Here is a 17,425-nt window from a genome sequence, read left to right on the forward strand (position 1 = left end):
CACACACATCGGATGGATGAGCTCGAGTGGCTTCTTGGCTCTTGTCTCTGACTCCTTTGGAAAGCTTTTCCTGAATTGTTTCCCAGCTAGACATCCTTCACAAAGCTGATCAGGATGGTTGATGCGAGGTAGTCCCTTCACCATCTCCTTCTTAGATAGCAGCTCTAGACCTCCAAAATTAAGATGCCCAAATCGAAGATGCCAAAGCCATGATGCATCTTTATAGCAAGCTTTCAGGCACTTTGCAACATCATTTTGTATGTTGATCAAGAACATTCTATTATTTGACATCGGTACTTTAGCAATGAAGTTATTCTTATCATCTTTTATAGAAAGATTATATTTATTCATATGAATATCATAACATTTCTCTACCAGTTGCCCTAAACTTAAGATGTTACTTTTCATATTGGGCACATAGTATACATTTGAAATAAATTGATGTCTCCCATCTTTCAAACGGATAAGAATGTTACCTCTCCCTTTCACTGCTATTGTGGAATCATCTCCAAACGAAACATTTCCGCTTACTGACTCGTCTAGCTCCACGAACATGTATTTCCTTCCACACATGTGATTGCTTGCACCACTGTCAAGATACCAGGAATTTGCTTGGCCACCATCAGTTTCCTTTCGTGCTAGAAGAAGAGTTTCTTTGCCATCTGTCTTTTCCTCCACGTAGTTAGCCTTCTCCTCAATTTTGTTGTTGGGAGCTCTACATTCTGAAGCATAATGCCCAAACTTTTGACAATTATAACATCGAACTTGAGATTTGTCACGCCTTGAGTCCGGATTGATTCTTCCACGGCCTCGTGTTGAGCTTTCTCCTTTCTCATAGTTGTTGTTGGAATTATTGTTGTTGTAATTCCAGCCTCGTCCACGACCTCGACTTCCACCTCGTCCATGGCCTCTACCTCTTCCTTGGTCACGTTGGTTTCTATCATTGCGTTGGCTTTCATGTATATCTTTGAGTTGCAGCTTGAGGAGTTGCTCAGTAAACTCATGCTTCTTCTTATGTTTCTCTTCGTATGCTTGCAATGATCCTTGGAGTCGCTCGATCATCATTTCTTCCAAGTCTTTAGTTTCTTCAATCGTCACGACGATGTGCTCAAATTTGGGATCCAACGAACGGAGTATCTTCTCTATTATCCTCACATTGTCTAACTTTTCACCATTTCTTTTTAATTGATTAGAAACAGCTACTACTCTTGAGAAATAATCTGAAATAGACTCAAATGCTTTCATGTTTAAGGATTCGAATTCACCTCTTAATGTTTGGAGACGAACCTTCTTCACTTGCTCGGATCCTTTATAAGAGGTTTGTAGCTTCTCCCACACTTCCTTGCTAGAGCTTGCACTTGAAATCTTTTCAAAACCATCATCATCTAATGCTTGATAGATGAGGTAGAGAGCCTTCTTGTCTCTCTTTCTTGAATCCTTCAAAGTTGTCTTTTGATCTGGTGTAAGAGTAGCAAAAGCATCATCATCCGCAGGCTCGTTATAGCCTTTCTCTATGATATCCCACACATCTTGTGATCCAAGAAGTGCCTTCATTTTGATACTCCAATTGTCGTAGTTGTTTTTGTTGAGTGTCGGAACTTGGAATGGTGCCATACCATTTGCCATATCTCTCAATATAATGAGATTTGTAAAATCCGATTGCACGAATGAATCCGGAACGCCGAAAAAACCTTGAGAGGGACTTGGACAACTCGGTCAAGGGCTCCAACTCGGTTAACTCGACTCAACTCGGTGAGTCAACTCGATTTTCTGGCAGCAGTCTTCTGGCGGTGCGTCAGAACTCAGATTGAGAAAATTCTGGCGGTAGCGGATTCATCTCGTCGAGACCTTCGATCTTTCCAACTCTCTCTGATGCCACTTTGTTGGAAATAAAACACTCACACAAACAACTTTTATTGAAACTCAAACAAATATTACAAGAGCACTCTCACTCAAAAACAAGAACTACAACTCACTCTCATAAGACTTTGCTTCTTCACTCACTTAGAAGCTCTTAATTTTTCTTGATGCTTAAAACTAAAATGGGAAGGGGTATTTATACTACTCAAGAACAATCCTACACCACACAAATAAACTAATTTAAACCATTACAAATTCAACAAATATCTAACTCTTACCTAACTAAATTGATGTAAGCAATGACATCATTACTTAAATGATATAAGCAATGACATCTTTAATTAAATGATGTAAGTAATGATATCAATTTAGTTTGAGTTTGGGTTTAGGCTCCCATAATGGATCAAGTTTATGATCCAACAGAACGGCTTCTTCAGGTAAACTTTGTGCAATAATTTAAATTAAAAACACACAAAAATTGACTTGGGAGAGTTTAAAGATTGGATGATTTTCATTCTTTTGGCCATAAACGTTTATTTAGGAAACCTTGTTTCAAACAACTTCTCTAGAATTAAGAATCCGACGAGCAACGAAAGAAGCATTGAGTGAGCTGAACACGGTGGGAGTGCAATGCGCCTGTCGGAGACTGGTGGCCGGACAACGCCGGAGATGTTTGCAAAGGGAAGTCTCGGTTCGTCTCTGATCCGCAGGTTTCAACTGTTACATATGCAAGTCCAAGTGGAGGAGCTCCCCTGAAATTCCCTCCTGTGAGTACACGTATTTAGAAGTTCTCGACAAATCGAACCCCATAAAAGGTGATTCAAGAGTGGCGATCGAGTTGAATTTCCTAGCCGAATTCGAAATGGCGAGGGCCAACCAAGATTACAACAAGTTAACCGCTCTGCTACCGGAACTGTTCGTCAGAAAATCGGAGAGGATGAGAGCGTTGATAAAAATACTATGCGTGGCGGCCAAAAAATGCATGAAAGAGAAGAAGATGCACTTGGCTCCATGGAGGAGGCACAAGTACATGCAAGACAAGTGGCTTGGAACGTACGAGAGTACAACGCCGGCGCCGTTGCAGGTGGGGCATTCCGACCGGCGACAAAAGCCCAAGGCTTCGATGTTAACCTTTGATCTGCGGGAGAATCTTGCCTGCCATGCGTTACAGTGTTGTTGAAGTTGTGTGTTGAATGGAAACGAGAACCCTAATTTTGTTTAAATAATCTTTGTAGTTAGTAATCACACTACTATGATTATAATCTTATGGCTTCTCTCTAAATTGAGAGATGAATTAGGTTTGTTTTAGCACAAATTTTCTACTGTATAATATTGATTAATAATAATTAGGGTTTTTTTTATATCAATGAAGTATACTAGATTTATGAATTTTATAAAAAGAATGTTTCTCTCAATTTATTTATTTATTTTTTTGCTCAACAATATATTTTTATAGAATAAGATGGATAAACTTTGTTATGAGCCTCGTTAAAAACTATAAAATGGATAAATTTTGTTACGAGCCTCGTCAAAAACTTTCCTAAGCTTAAGAGGAGAAAAAGAGCGCTATATAATTGAAGTGATGAGACAACTTAAAGACAAATTGCTTTAGAAATAGCCAAAATAACCCTAATTATATTGTAAGAATGTGTTTATTGATTTATATTTTTGGTGGTGTAAATATAAATTCTATATGAATTATTAAATATATCAAAATTCATATAAATAAATATATTAAGCAAGGACAATTGGAGGAGTCTCGACCCTCTATAATCAAATTGTATAATAACACTTTTAGTTCGTTTAAACTAGAAATAATTTAAATTTGACCCCTGAAAAATTAGTTTTTAGCTTTGAGTCTCTAAAGTTTTATGATTTCATTTTGATCTAAACATTGATTTCTTAGTTTTCCCATAATATGTAAATGAAACGTTTCAATCAACATCACAATTCAGCCTACTAGCACTTTGGACTTGGGAGTGTCCAACAAGCGACGGTTTGGTTATTATCTTTTAGGTATTAGTATTTGGGTTTGGATCTTTTAGTTGATGGATTTGGTTTATATTTAGGGTAAATTACTCGTTTAGTACCTAAATTATTACTTTTTATCCGTTTTACTACCTAAACTTTTAATTTTTTTTTTCAAAATCATACTTAACGTTTAATTTTTGTTTCGTTTTAGTACATCTCCATTAAAAACTTAACGGGTTATTTGCACGTGATACCTTTCCTATAGGTAAATTGCATCATTCATCACTCAACTATCTTCTCACTCCTATTTTGATCACTAAAGTTTAATTTTTTAATTTAATTACTTAACTTTCAAATTACTCCTAATTTAATCACTCTAAGTTTCAAATTTATTTTATTTGTAATTATATATTAATAAAATAGATAATAAAAATGTCATATCACAAAAATTATAATAAAATAAATTAGAGTGATTAAAATAGGAGCAATTTGAAAATTGAGTAGTTAAATTGAAATTTTTTAAACTTTAGTACCAAAAATAGGAGTGAGAAGGTAGTTGAGTGATGAATGGTGTAATTTATCCATAAAAAATAAAATCTCGTTAAGTTTTTAATGACGAGCTGTTAAAACGAAACAAAAACTAAATATTAAATATGATTTTGAAGAAACAATAAAAAATTAAGTATTAAAAAGAACCAATAAAAAATTAAGTATTAAAAAGAACCAAAGCTAATAGTTTAGATGGTAAACATGTACTTTACCATAAAAATAGATCGAATTAATTAGTTCAATTGAGAATCATTTATTTACCGATTCAATCACATATATTAAAATTTTGATGAACTAATAAGATCAAATAGAAATTGAAAATAAACTGGACTAACGTTATCTTAATTACTTTTTAAAATTTCTCTTTTCTGTATTATATTTTTATTTATTTAATAAAAATATTTATTAATATTATTTATTAAATTAAAAAAAATAAGTTGTATTTAATTTTAGGATATTATTATTTTATTTTCCATTGAAATTTCAAAAATATCTATTCGAATTTGTGCTTCTCCTTTGCTTGACTGAACAATAATGAGTGGAAGAAGATCGAGTGAGCCAGCTGCCAGCTCTGTGGTGTTTGAGCAATCATTATTAAAAGGTGGAGCCGCAGCCTGCACAGTGTTTTCTTTTTTCTGTCGACTGGAATGTTTACGTAAGCTAAGTGCGCCACCAGCGTGATCTCACTCTTACCTTCCGTCATCCATCGTAACGGTGATTTCGACGTTTTCCACGTTCTTCTTCATCCCCTTCTGTTTGTCACATTTGTTAGTCGTGTGTATATATAACGACACCATAATAAGCCAGCTTCGTGGTCGATCTACGGCGATGGAGCTTCAGATGGAACGCTTGGCTCAAAATTGGGTTTCGGAAAAGGGCACGAAACGGTCTCGTTGTTCTTCGGCTAAAGTTGAGAGGAGAATCATTGAGAAAAACAGGAGAAATCATATGAAGGATTTGCTCTCCGTGCTCAATTCTCTCCTCCCGAATCATAATCCCAAGGTGCTGTCCATTTAATTTTTTTTCCCCCTTGATTTAGGGCATGAGTTCTTAGTTTGGATGCTATGCTGATTGCAGGAGCTACTGACACTGCCGGAACAAATAGATGTGGCGGTGTATTACATAAAGAGCCTGCAAACGAGATTGGGCGAACTTAGGGAGAAAAAGGATTATCTAACTGGAACGAGGAGATCTTACGAACGCACCGATCGTAACAGTGAGATCAGGATTAACGAATCGGGTTCGGCGATGGAGGTGGCTTTGGCGACGGGGCTCGACGACTGTCAGTTAACGTTTCATGAGATGATCCGCATATTTCATGAAGATGGAGGTGAAGTGGTGAACGCCAATTTCTGGATTGTTGGGGATACGGTATTCCACATCGTTCATGCTGAGGTAATTAGCCGACCGACCACCGGATGTTTTCGGTTTGGATTTTCCGGTTTAGTGATTTGGTTTGTTGGATGCAGATTATATCGTCAACGGCAGCTAAAACAATAAGGGAGAAACTGAACCGGTTTGAGAATGGACCCAGTGGCGGCGGCGGCGAAGAGGAGGTTGAACAAGAGCTATCTCGGTGCCACGAAATCCATCCGGAAACCTGAAATTTCTCTATCATGTGATTCACGTTGGCAGTTGATGTTTTCAATAATTGAGTGTTGATAGAGCTTAGTGTCCTAATCATACTCAGTAAAGATAAATTGTTTTCATCGTACTATTATTTATAATTTTAATCATTAGCAAAAATAAAGTAAGTAAATAAATAAATAAATAAAATAAATAAATAAATATTATCAACATAGTTGATTTAAGTAGTAAATAATTTGATATCCCTTAAGTAAAATTTCGATTTCGAGTTCGAGTGTTTGTGTATGCACCAAATTCCTACTGGGAGACTTACTCACTAAAATCGGATATGCTACACGGGTTGATTTGGATTAATCAAGCCGAAACTTTAGAATCAGGAGGATAACTAAAAAAAATTATTTATTTTTAAAATAAAATAACATAAAAAAAGATAAAAAAGATATTTTATATATTATATTCTTTATTTTTTTAAGAGTCTACTCTATTCCTAATCTTTTTTAACAATTAATAACACACATTTTTAGATAAATGTGTAATTTATTTATCCAAAAAATAACATATACATGGAAATAAACAAGGCTTAATTATAAAACAAGTGCCTAGGCTATAACGTTTTTCAAGAATAGGTGTCTAAATTATTTTTTGAATGATCTCGGTATTTGACATTACAAATGTTACTACTTTAAATGTCTTGGTTGTATATGGTGTAAATTTCCTTCGTTAAGTGACACATGTGTAATTTAAAAAAATTATTTAAAATTAAAAAATTAAAATCATGTTAAAAACAAAGAAATTTCAAAATAACTCCAAAAAATTTGAAAACCTTCATTTCAACCCTTGACCTACTCTGGTTGTTACCCTTTGCTATCAACGAAGCTTCACCCGATCTCACCTCCCCCAGCAATCAAAACCCCTATGAAATCATGATCGATTAACGATCGACTGATGGCGACTAGACATTTTATATCTTGCAAACCCTAGGATGCAAATCACAATCCCACATGATTTCGATGGTCAATCGACAGAAACTACGGTGGCATATGACTAAGAGGATGAAAGGGTCTATGTCGGCGACATGGTCGTGGCCGGAAAGGGCGGTAATGGGTTAGGGTTAGGGTTAGATTTTGAGATTTTAGGACTTTTTTATAATTTAAGAGAAATTAAGATTTTTTATAAATATAATATTATTTTAATATATTTTTTAAAATGAATTTCAAAATTACTAAATTGAGGCGTGTACCACTAATGAACGAAATTAACGCCGTTCACGGCCCGAACACCTGAAGTGATAATGCTGGTAATGTTAACCAGCAGGATAAGTCAAAAAATAATTTAAGCACTTTCATAAAAAGCGCTATAATTTGAGCACTTATTTTATAATTAAGCCAACCAAACAATATAATGTCCACTGTATAGTTCCAACAAAACTATACCAAACCAAATAACCTAAACTAGATTCCAATCGATGCATAGTTTGGTATTAATAGAGGTAATCCTTCTAATGTTCTTGTCCAGCAGCTTTCATCTAAATATATATTTTTTACCTGACAGACCAACTCGGACACTTGAGCTTGCTTCCCTTAGAAGATTCGTACATTTCTCTCCCTCCAGACAAGGTAAATAACCAAGTTCTACGTAATTTTAAGAATAACAGTAATCAAAGGCTTTCCCTTAAACTTACCAATGACCTAGATAATCTTTGAGTTCCAATTCATTACCCTCCTCTGTAGATTACAAGCATTCAACACTGTAGACCAAATTTCTTTGAAGTAAGAACAGTCGAAGAATACATGATCCTTTGTTTCCTGTTCACAAAGAACACATTTCCCAGTAATTTAGAGATCAAATGAGGCTAACCTATTCTTTGTAGGCAGCCTATTCAACATGGCCATCTAGGATATCAAAGAATGTAGCAGTGATTTAACAGCTACGATTTTTCTTTTGTTAATTGGTGACTTTGGTTATGGCAGGTGCATGCATATATTAACTGTAGGTTGCTTGCCCATCAAAGGGAGGGAATCAAGTTTTTATACAGGCTGTACAAGAACAACCATGGGGGCATTCTTGGTGGTGATATGTGAGCACTTATCCAACATTTTCACTCTTTATGTTATTAGTAAATTGTATATTTAGTTTGTTTTCAGAGAATACTCATCAATAGTATGTCTGTGGTCGGAATGCTTTCGCCTTTTTAATTAGTGGAGTTATTTTTTACAGTATTAGTAGCTTATAGCATTTGAATGGAACCCAAGATTTGTCTTATGATCTTGTTGTATTTCAGTTTTAAATTTTTATCTAATTGTGATATGCTCTGTTAAAATGATCTGCTTGAGCTTATGTCATGAGTGTCAATGGTAGCATGAACCGATAATAAACTTTTGTGCAGAGGGATTTAACAAGTGAAAACTTAGAACACTCGATGACCACTTTAGGGTCCATTTCTATGTCATACATAGTTTTCTGGTGGTTCATCTTTATTTCTTCTTTCCCCCCCTTAACTTTTCCTTTTCTGAAAACCAAGCCACTGGTTTTGGCGAGCCTTATATTGTGTGTATTTGTCTTGGATTGCCATATTTCAGAAGGAAGAATTTTCACCTTTCTAAAAAAATTGATGCAGGGGACTTGGCAAGACAATCACATTTCTCGCTGCTGTATATGGGAAAGACGAGGAATATGGTGACTCCAGACCTGTGAAGGAAAACCAGGTGGAACAAAAAGGACCTGTATTAATAATCTGTCCCACTTCTGTCATCCATAATTGGGAGTGTGAATTCTCCAAATGGGCACCCTTTAATGTTTCTATTTACCATGGGTCAAGCTGCGAATTAATTCTTGAGAAGCTACAAGCCATTGGAGTTGGAAGTTCTGGTTACTAGTTTTGACACGTTTAGAATTCATGGCAATCTTTTATCGGAGATCAAGTGGGCGATTGTGACTGTTGATGAAGCACACCGCCTAAAAAATGAAAAATCTAAACTCTATATAGCATGTTTAGAGATTAAGACTTGCAGACGAATTGGTCTTACAGGAACCATCATGCAGAACAAAATTATGGAACTGTTTAACCTCTTTGACTGGTTTGCTCCTGGATCCTTGGGAACAAGAGAACATTTTCTGGAGTTTTATGATGAACCCCTCAAGCATGGCCAGAGGTCAACTGCTCCTGAAAGATTTGTTCGGGTAGCTGATGAGCGTAAACAGAACCTGGCATCAGTCCTTAATAAATATATGCTAAGAAGGACGAAAGAGCTATTGGACAACATATGTTGGGAAAGGAAGATAATATTGTATTTTGTGCCATGAGTGAATTGCAAAAACGGGTGTATCAGAGAATGTTGCAGCTGCCAGACATTCAATGTCTTATAAACAAGGAACTGCCCTGTGGTTGTGGAAGCCCACTTAAACAAGCGGAATGTTGTAAGAGGACTGTGCCTGATGGAATTATATGCTCTTACCTTCATAGGGACATCCCAGAGGGTTGTGATTCATGCCCTTTCTACCTTGTCAAGCTGCAACAGGTCAATGAATTCCTCCTCTGTTGGGATTTTCGAAAACTCGAATCGACAACCGGAACGGTTTGCAAAGAGGGGTCGGAACGGTTTTGTGTTTAGGGAGTCAGGAGATTGAAAGATAGAAAATTGCAAAGCGATTTAAAGTGGTTCGACTTTCTCAACCAAAGTCTACATCTACTACATTAGCTACTCACCAAGGATTTTCCAACAAATTCACTAATTTGTTATTTCTTTTGAGGATAAAGAGATAACCTTACAACTCCCTAGTTTTTCCGGGCTAAACTAAAACCTTTCCCTAGCTTTTACACGGGATAAGCTAGAACATTTCCCCTTTACAAAAGGATAAAAGATGTAAACAAGAAAACCTCTATAAGGTAGGTGTTTACAAGATTGAGCTCACAAGAACAAAATATTTACAAGAGGAAGATGAAATAAGAATGAAAAACTCTTCTCTTGTGTTTGATTGCTTAGATAGTTGTTCTCTTACTTCTTCAAGCGTCTTTAGCTTGTATTTATAGCTTGGAATATGTTTGATGTCGTATATAACCGTTGGGGATGTTTTGGAGCCATTTGGGGATGATTTTTCTACTCAAAAAAGCTGCCCATAACATGGTGCATCGGTGCACTATCAAGGTGCATCGATACCCCTTCATTAAATTCAAATAAACTAGTTGTTACTAGCTGTTGCAGCCTTGGTGCATGGATGCACAGCAGGATGCATCGATGCACTAATTGCATTCAAAATGGAGTGCATGGATGCACTAGTGCCAGGTGCATGGATGCAGTGCAACGGTGCATGGATACAGTGCAGGGGTGCATGGATGCACTGCAGGGGTGTATGGATGCACTTTGACACCCTTTAACTTTTTTGCTCAAATCTGAATTTAATGGACTTTGAATTATTTTTGAAACCGTTTTAAAATTTTGAATAAATTCAATTAAAGTCAAAAAACATTTTGCCTTTAAACTTGTTACATTGAAACATAATTCAACAATCTCTCCCTTTTTGATATAACAAAATATTTAAAAAAAAAATTTGGGCAAAAGCTCCCCTTAATAAAATGTTTAATGAAAAAGATATCAATTGGTAACAAAATGATATCAGTTGTTTGAAAATATATGAAAATGTTAAGCTCCCCATTTTTCATTAAGAAATTGAATTTTTCAAACCAAAACTTATCCCCTTTTTTTGTTATATAAAAAATAATTCAATCTTTGAAGTTCAAAATAACTTTGGAGAGTAAGTAGTAATTTTGAAATTTTAAAAATCATTTGAAAAATCAAAGATTCCCCTCAATAAATGCATTCCAAACAAAATTAAGCTTTTAGGACCATGACACTTAAAGAAAATTGAATTTCAACAAAGAATAACAAACATGTTAGTAGTACATGAAATTCAATATATCTAAGTCTAAAATACTTTATGCAATATTAATTATTGAAATTAAGTGCATATGTATAAAGTTTTCCAAAAATATTATGCATTTGAAAATTTTGATATCAATTGTTAGAGAGATATCATTTTCGTTTAAATCACATGCATAAACATTTAAATTTAGGTCAAAAATTTTTGTAAAATCAAAGTTTTTTTTTTTGAAAATTTGATATAAATTGTTAGAGAAATATCATTTGCATTAAAACCAATTTTGACTAAAATTTTATTATGATGAACTAAAAATAAAAAAAAATCATTAAAAATTTTAAAATGTTCATCATAACCATTTTTTTAAACATACATGAGATTAAAAACAATGCATAATCATTTAAAATCAAAACTCATGCATGCATAAATCCTATGAGCAACCAAATAACTAAAATTAAAAACATTAAGTTTAGAGGTTACCCATTCTTTTTCATGTGTGGCAAGAGCATCTTGAATATCATCATCTTCATCACCATTGCTCCCACGCACCTACAAGAGACATTCATTTCGATTTTGGTATCCAAATTGCTTTTGATCCTTGGACGTTAGTTTCAATGCCCCTTGTTCTCTTAGGAACTCATACTTGTCTAATTTTAAAATGTTTTCCTTTCTTTAAAGGACAAGTATGTTCCAAATGACCATAAAAATGACAATGTGAGCATTTTGCCATTTTTAAACATAATAGGTTATTTTTAGAAATTAATTCTTTTTCTTTTGTTAAGCCTTCAAGCTTAACTTCTAACTCAAAATTTTTTTTCTAAATCATTTATTTTGATTTTTGATCAAAAGTTTCATGTGCTAGAGGGTCAATAACATCCATGACAAAAATAGAGGACACATCACTAGGACATCTCATGGTATCATAAATATTGAATTTAATAATTTCACCATCAAATTCCATGGTAAGTGTACCATCATTTACATCAATTTTTGTCCTAGCTATTTTTAAAAATGGTATTCCTAACAAAATTGATGTTGATTTAGAATAATCATCTTTTTGCATATCAAGCACATAAAAATCTGCAGGAAAACCCAATTCATTAACTTGCACCAAAACATCATCTAAAATTCCCTCAGGATATACATTAGATCTATCAGCAAGTTGAAGAATCACTCATGTTTCTTTCAAAGGACCAACATTCAGAGATGAGTAAATAGAAAGAGGCATGATATTTATTGAGGCTCCTAGATCTAACATTGCTCTCTCAATCCTAACATTACCAAGTTTACAAGGGATAGTAAACATACCTGGATCTTTGCACTTGGGGGGTAGTTTTTTCTAGAGGACAGCTGAAACATTCTCCCCCATACTTACCTTTTCATTACCCTTGAGCTTTCTCTTGTTGGTGCATAATTCTTTAAGAACTTTAGTATATCGAGGTACTTGTTTAATTGCATCTAGTAAAGGAATATTTACCTCGATCTTGCGAAATGTCTCAAGAATTTCTTTCTCTTCTGCTTCTTTCTTGGACTTAGCGAATCTAGAGGGAAAAGGAGGATCTATGGCAAATTCTTTCAGTTTTTCACTTTTGAGTCCTTTAGGTTGGTCATTATGAGTGTGAGGAGTAACAACTTCCTTTTCAGTTTCTTCCTCTAGGGCTCTCCCATGTGCCAATGGACTAGGTTCCTTCAACTCCTTTCCAATTCTTAACGTGATTGCACTAACATTTTGCTTTGAATTAACAATGGTTTGTGAAGGTAACTTACCTTGGGATTCCAACCGACTCACGGAGGATGTCAATTGACTCACTTGATTTTCTAAATTTTGCATGCTCGTTCTTGTCTCTTGCTGAAATTGTTGTGTATTAGTTGCAAGTGATTTTACAATTTCTTCTAGGGACATACATGGCTTTGAAGAAGACTGCTCAGGTGGAAAACGTTGAAATTGTGATGGTCTTGGTCCATAGCTAAGGTTATGATGATCCCTCCATCCTGGATTATAGGTATTTAAGTAGGGATCATATTTCCTTTGTGGAGAATCGGGAAACCTTCCAACTGCATTGGCGTACTCACGAGAATCATCTTGAAGTGTAGGGCATATGTCAGTTGGGTGACCAATCGTAGCACATATCCCACAAGCTTTCACTTGCTGCGTTTTTCCTACAACTAGTTGTTGAACAAGGGAGGTGAGATGCGATAATTGATGTTCAATGGAGGACAAACCTACCTCATTCACCCTTCTTGAAGATGTATCTTGCCTAAAGCCAAATTGTTGTGAATTGGCGGCCATGATGGAGATTAATTCCCTAGCATCGTGAGGAGTTTTATTCATTATGGCACCTCCACTGGCTGCATCTATCATATTCCTCTCCATCGGTAGTAGTCCTTCATAGAAATATCGGATGAGAAGTTGCTCAGAAATCCCATTTTGAGGGCAGTTGGCACACAGTCATTTGAATCGTTCCCAATACTCGTGAAGGGTCTCAGTATCTTTTTGTTTTATTCCACATATCTCCCTTCGAATGCCAGCGGCTCTTGAAGCAGGAAAAAATTTATCAAGAAACAACCTCACCATATCGGCCCAAGTAGTCACAAAACCAAGAGGTAAATAGAAGAACCAATATTTAGCTCTATCGGCTAGCGAGAATGGAAAAGTGCGCAGTTTTACCTGCTCTTCGGTCACTCCTTGCGGTCTCATACTTGAACATACCACATGAAATTCCTTCAAATGCTTGTGAGGATCTTCATTCTCAAGTCCATGAAAAGTAGGCAACAAATGAATCAAACCAGATTTTAATTCAAAAGCTACCTCCAAAGTTGGGTAGTCAATGCAGAGCGGTTGTTGATTCACATTTGGTACAACCAATTCTCTTAGAGTTCTTTCTTCGTTGGCCATTGTTCCTTCTATTTCAGAATCGCTGGATGAATCAACCAAGTTGAATGCAGATTCCGATTCAGGGGATGCAGAATAAGAAGCTTGTTTGTTGCGCAAGTTAGTTTCTTTTCTTAACCTACGAGTGGTCTTCTCGATTTCAGGATCGAATTGGAGTTCACCTGCACGAAAAGAACGGGGCATCAAAATAAATCTAAATGACACCAATCCCCGGCAACGGCGCCAAAAATTTGGTGGGTGTCGAATCCAACAAATAATAATAATTGCTTTTAGAAATATAAATTTGTAGTAGTGATAAGCAAGGTCGAATCCATAGGGATTGGGTAGACTTATTTTAATGAAAAGTAAAGCAAATAAAAGGGGTTTTAGAATTGAGAAAAAATTAAAAAGAAAAAGCATTTAAAATCAACCAAAAATTTAGAGAGATTAATATTAAGGAAATATCCAACTAAAGGGTATAATTTCAGAATTGGTTCAAAGAATTGATCATAAATATAATGATAAAATCTTATACTTTTCACTAAATTGGTTATGGTTATTGAGAAGCTCTAACAACCTGTCTTTCCTTAGTTTCTCGATAATCAAGAGAAGCTCTTTGATTATTTCCCTAGTTAATGAACAACCCTAGACAAGCTCTTAAGATTTAATCTACCAACATCATTAATCACTAGAGGGACCACCAATTCTAGCCAACAAATACGCAAGCTCGATTCATTTAGACTAGGTTATATACGTTCATAACATAATCATAATCAACCATGTTACTTTACCACTAATATTAGAACATTTAAACAATTACGGATTTAAAGTTCTAAATGGCAATTTATCAATCTGATAATTGAACAACGTATCCTTTGCACAATCAATCAAGACAATAATTCTTAATAAAAACAGAAGATATATAAATAGCAAAGAAGTAAAAGAACAATGAAAATTATTTAGATCTCACAATCCTTGAAGAACCAAAACTTCAATTATCCTTCAGTTGGAACAAAAGTATTTAGCTACTCATAATTGAAAGAAAACTAAAAGAAAATAAAGATGAAAACTGATGTAAAACTTGATGTAAAAACTAATGAAAGCCCTAGCTCCCCTTTTATAAGGATTTTCCTATTATAGATAAGGAAGTTTCCCTTAAAGAAAATCCCACAAAAATAGGAGTTTTAAATGACCTCATCTTTTTCTAAAGATAAGAATAAATCAAAAGAGTCTTCCAGCAGTCATTAAACTCTTTTTACTTTGTAAATTCGTAGCCCTAATTTAGGGTTACATGGACTAGTAAGGCGCGCCCACGCCTTAACTGAAGACTTCTTCTGCGGTAGTTCAGGATGAGTAAGCCGTGCCCACGTCTTATGCGAAAACCTCTTCTGGTCTTGCCAACTTCTTGAATTCTGATTTTTCCTCCTTAATTTGAGGATTTTGTGAAGATCATGCTAATCATTAGATTTTGAACTTGTTTTATCCAAATCTTCAACCTAATCCACAAAATACGAAATATAATCAAAATCCATGATTTAAGCAATTTTAGTTATTCAAATATGAGGAAAATATCGTAGAATATATGTCTAATATGCATCTTGTCAATAGCACACACATCTTCTCTCGAAATAGTTCAAATGCTCCTTTTGTTAGTGGCTTTGTAAGGCCATCTGCTACTTGGTGAGAATACAAGCACATAATTGACTTGAAGTTGATTTGTTGTAACCTTTTCACGCACAAAATGTACATCCATATCAATATGTTTGGATCGTGAATGATAAACAGGATTGGTGCTTAAGGCCACAATACTAGTGTTATCACACCACACAACGGGCATGTTTCGATGTTTAATGGAAAACTCATATAACAATGAACTCTTCCACGTTACTTCTGCAGCAGCACCCGTTACACTTCGATACTCAGCTTCCATGGTAGATCTCGAAACGATTTTCTGCTTCTTAGAACACCAAATCACAGGACAGTTACCAAGAAATACTGCATGACCAGAGACTGACCTCCTGTCATCCAAGCTGCCACCCCAGTCAACATCAGCAAATGCTACAACATCTTGTGAAACACCATTGCTGAAAAAAGTTAGGCTATAGTTTAGAGTACCAACCAAATATCTGATTATTCTTTTAACAGCAACTAGATGTAATTCTCGTGGAGCATGCATGAATTGTGCTGCTCTATTGACATTGAATGCTATATCAGGTCTTGTATGTCATATATACTGATGAGTGTTTAAAATCGTTAATATTTGCTCGTTATTTCTTCGATTTTGTCGAATTATTACTGCTGAATTGGTCGTGTTATATTTGTTTTTGTACAGCTCATTGCTTTCCAGAATTTGTGACAAAACGGGCGAATTCTGCATTTTTTTTATTATTTGGTCACAGCTGGAGACATGGGCACGACTCTGGGCACGACGCGGTCTGACGTGGCAGTTTCTAGAAGGTCCAGTCAGCGGCGGTTTCTAGAAGACTTTGTCCGCACGCCTTCTGGAAGATTGACGAGCAGAGTTGCATTAGGAGACTAGTTTAAATTTGAATTTAAATTTAAAAACTATTATCTTTTGTATTATTTTATTATTATTTTTGTTTATCCTTTAGTCATTGAGAGGCTATAAATACCCACTTGGGGTAAGCCTAAAATGATCATTCGCAATACATTCTTCTTTTCTCTCTAGTTTTTATAAAAGTTTTCTCTTTTCCTTTTCAAGTTCTTTTTATTTTTCTTTATTTTCAAGTTTTATTTTTATGCTAAGTATAACTTTTGTCATGCTTAGCTAAACTTTTCATAAGCCGAGAGCTGTCGCGATGATTCAATTCCAACGGGAGAATTGAAACGGTCCCTTAATATCTTCGGAATATCTCTCTCAATCTCTGGGCTTATTTTTCAAAAATCAAAACAGTTTTCAAAATCAAAAATTGACTTTGGTCAAGAGGTTGTTGCGATTAAACGTGTGGGAGGAAGATTCGGCTTATAGAAAACAATTCGACTTCCTGGGAACACACTTGGCGAGATAGCTTCGCCAAGAGGGAATTGAGATCGGAATTGACGGTTATAGAAACAACAATCCGAGTTGGTCGCCACGAAATTAAACGGTATTTGATCTACGACAATAGATGTTGTTAGAATCAATTACCGAAGCCGGAATCAAAGATTGCCTTGGGTATTCGGTATACAATATGAGTCACAAGGATAACCCTTGTAGAAAAAGTAACCGGCGTGAATCCCGAAGAGAAAATCTTATTCGATGATCTAAAATTGAATCAAAGCGAAGCTTGATGCTACTTTTACCGTATTTATTCACAATCTTCATACTCTTATTTTTATTTAAATTATTTTTATTTATTTTTACCATTTTAATCTCATTTTACAAACCCCTTTTTACTATTTTCACCTAGTTAAAACCATTCAAACATTAAATTGTGATTTTCTAAGTCCCTGAGGATTCGACCCTTATTTCTCTATACCACGTATTTCCTTTATTTATTGATTGAGAATAAGGAATTATTTTGACATCGAAACAAAAATTGTCAAATTGACGCCGTTACCAGGGAACTTCGCCAAAGTTACTAATTTTTTGTTTGTTTTGGATTTATGACCAGGACTAATCCGGACACATCAGTGGAGTACAACGAAAACTTATCCAAACATCAGTGACCATTGGTGTAGTTTACCCAAAAAAACCTCCCCAGCTATTTC

The 17,425-nt window shown here is 35.2% G+C and overlaps 1 protein-coding gene and 1 pseudogene across 1 annotated transcript; both read left to right on the top strand.

Moving 5' to 3' along the window:
* Positions 1-2,258: 2,258 nt before the first annotated feature.
* LOC120184197 lies at positions 2,259-3,040 on the top strand (annotated as a pseudogene).
* Positions 3,041-5,054: 2,014 nt separating this feature from the next.
* Positions 5,055-5,999, top strand: LOC120184132 (transcription factor bHLH162-like). Its single transcript, XM_039188683.1, has 3 exons — positions 5,055-5,382; positions 5,458-5,775; positions 5,850-5,999. The coding sequence occupies exons 1-3, from the start codon at positions 5,209-5,211 to the stop codon at positions 5,982-5,984; spliced, it is 627 nt and encodes a 208-aa protein (XP_039044614.1). The 5' UTR covers positions 5,055-5,208; the 3' UTR covers positions 5,985-5,999.
* The last annotated feature ends 11,426 nt before the right edge of the window (positions 6,000-17,425 follow it).

Source organism: Hibiscus syriacus, unplaced genomic scaffold (genome assembly GCF_006381635.1).
Source record: "Hibiscus syriacus cultivar Baekdansim isolate YM2019G1 unplaced genomic scaffold, ASM638163v2 tig00112857_pilon, whole genome shotgun sequence".
In the NCBI taxonomy this organism is placed as follows: Eukaryota; Viridiplantae; Streptophyta; class Magnoliopsida; order Malvales; family Malvaceae; genus Hibiscus; species Hibiscus syriacus.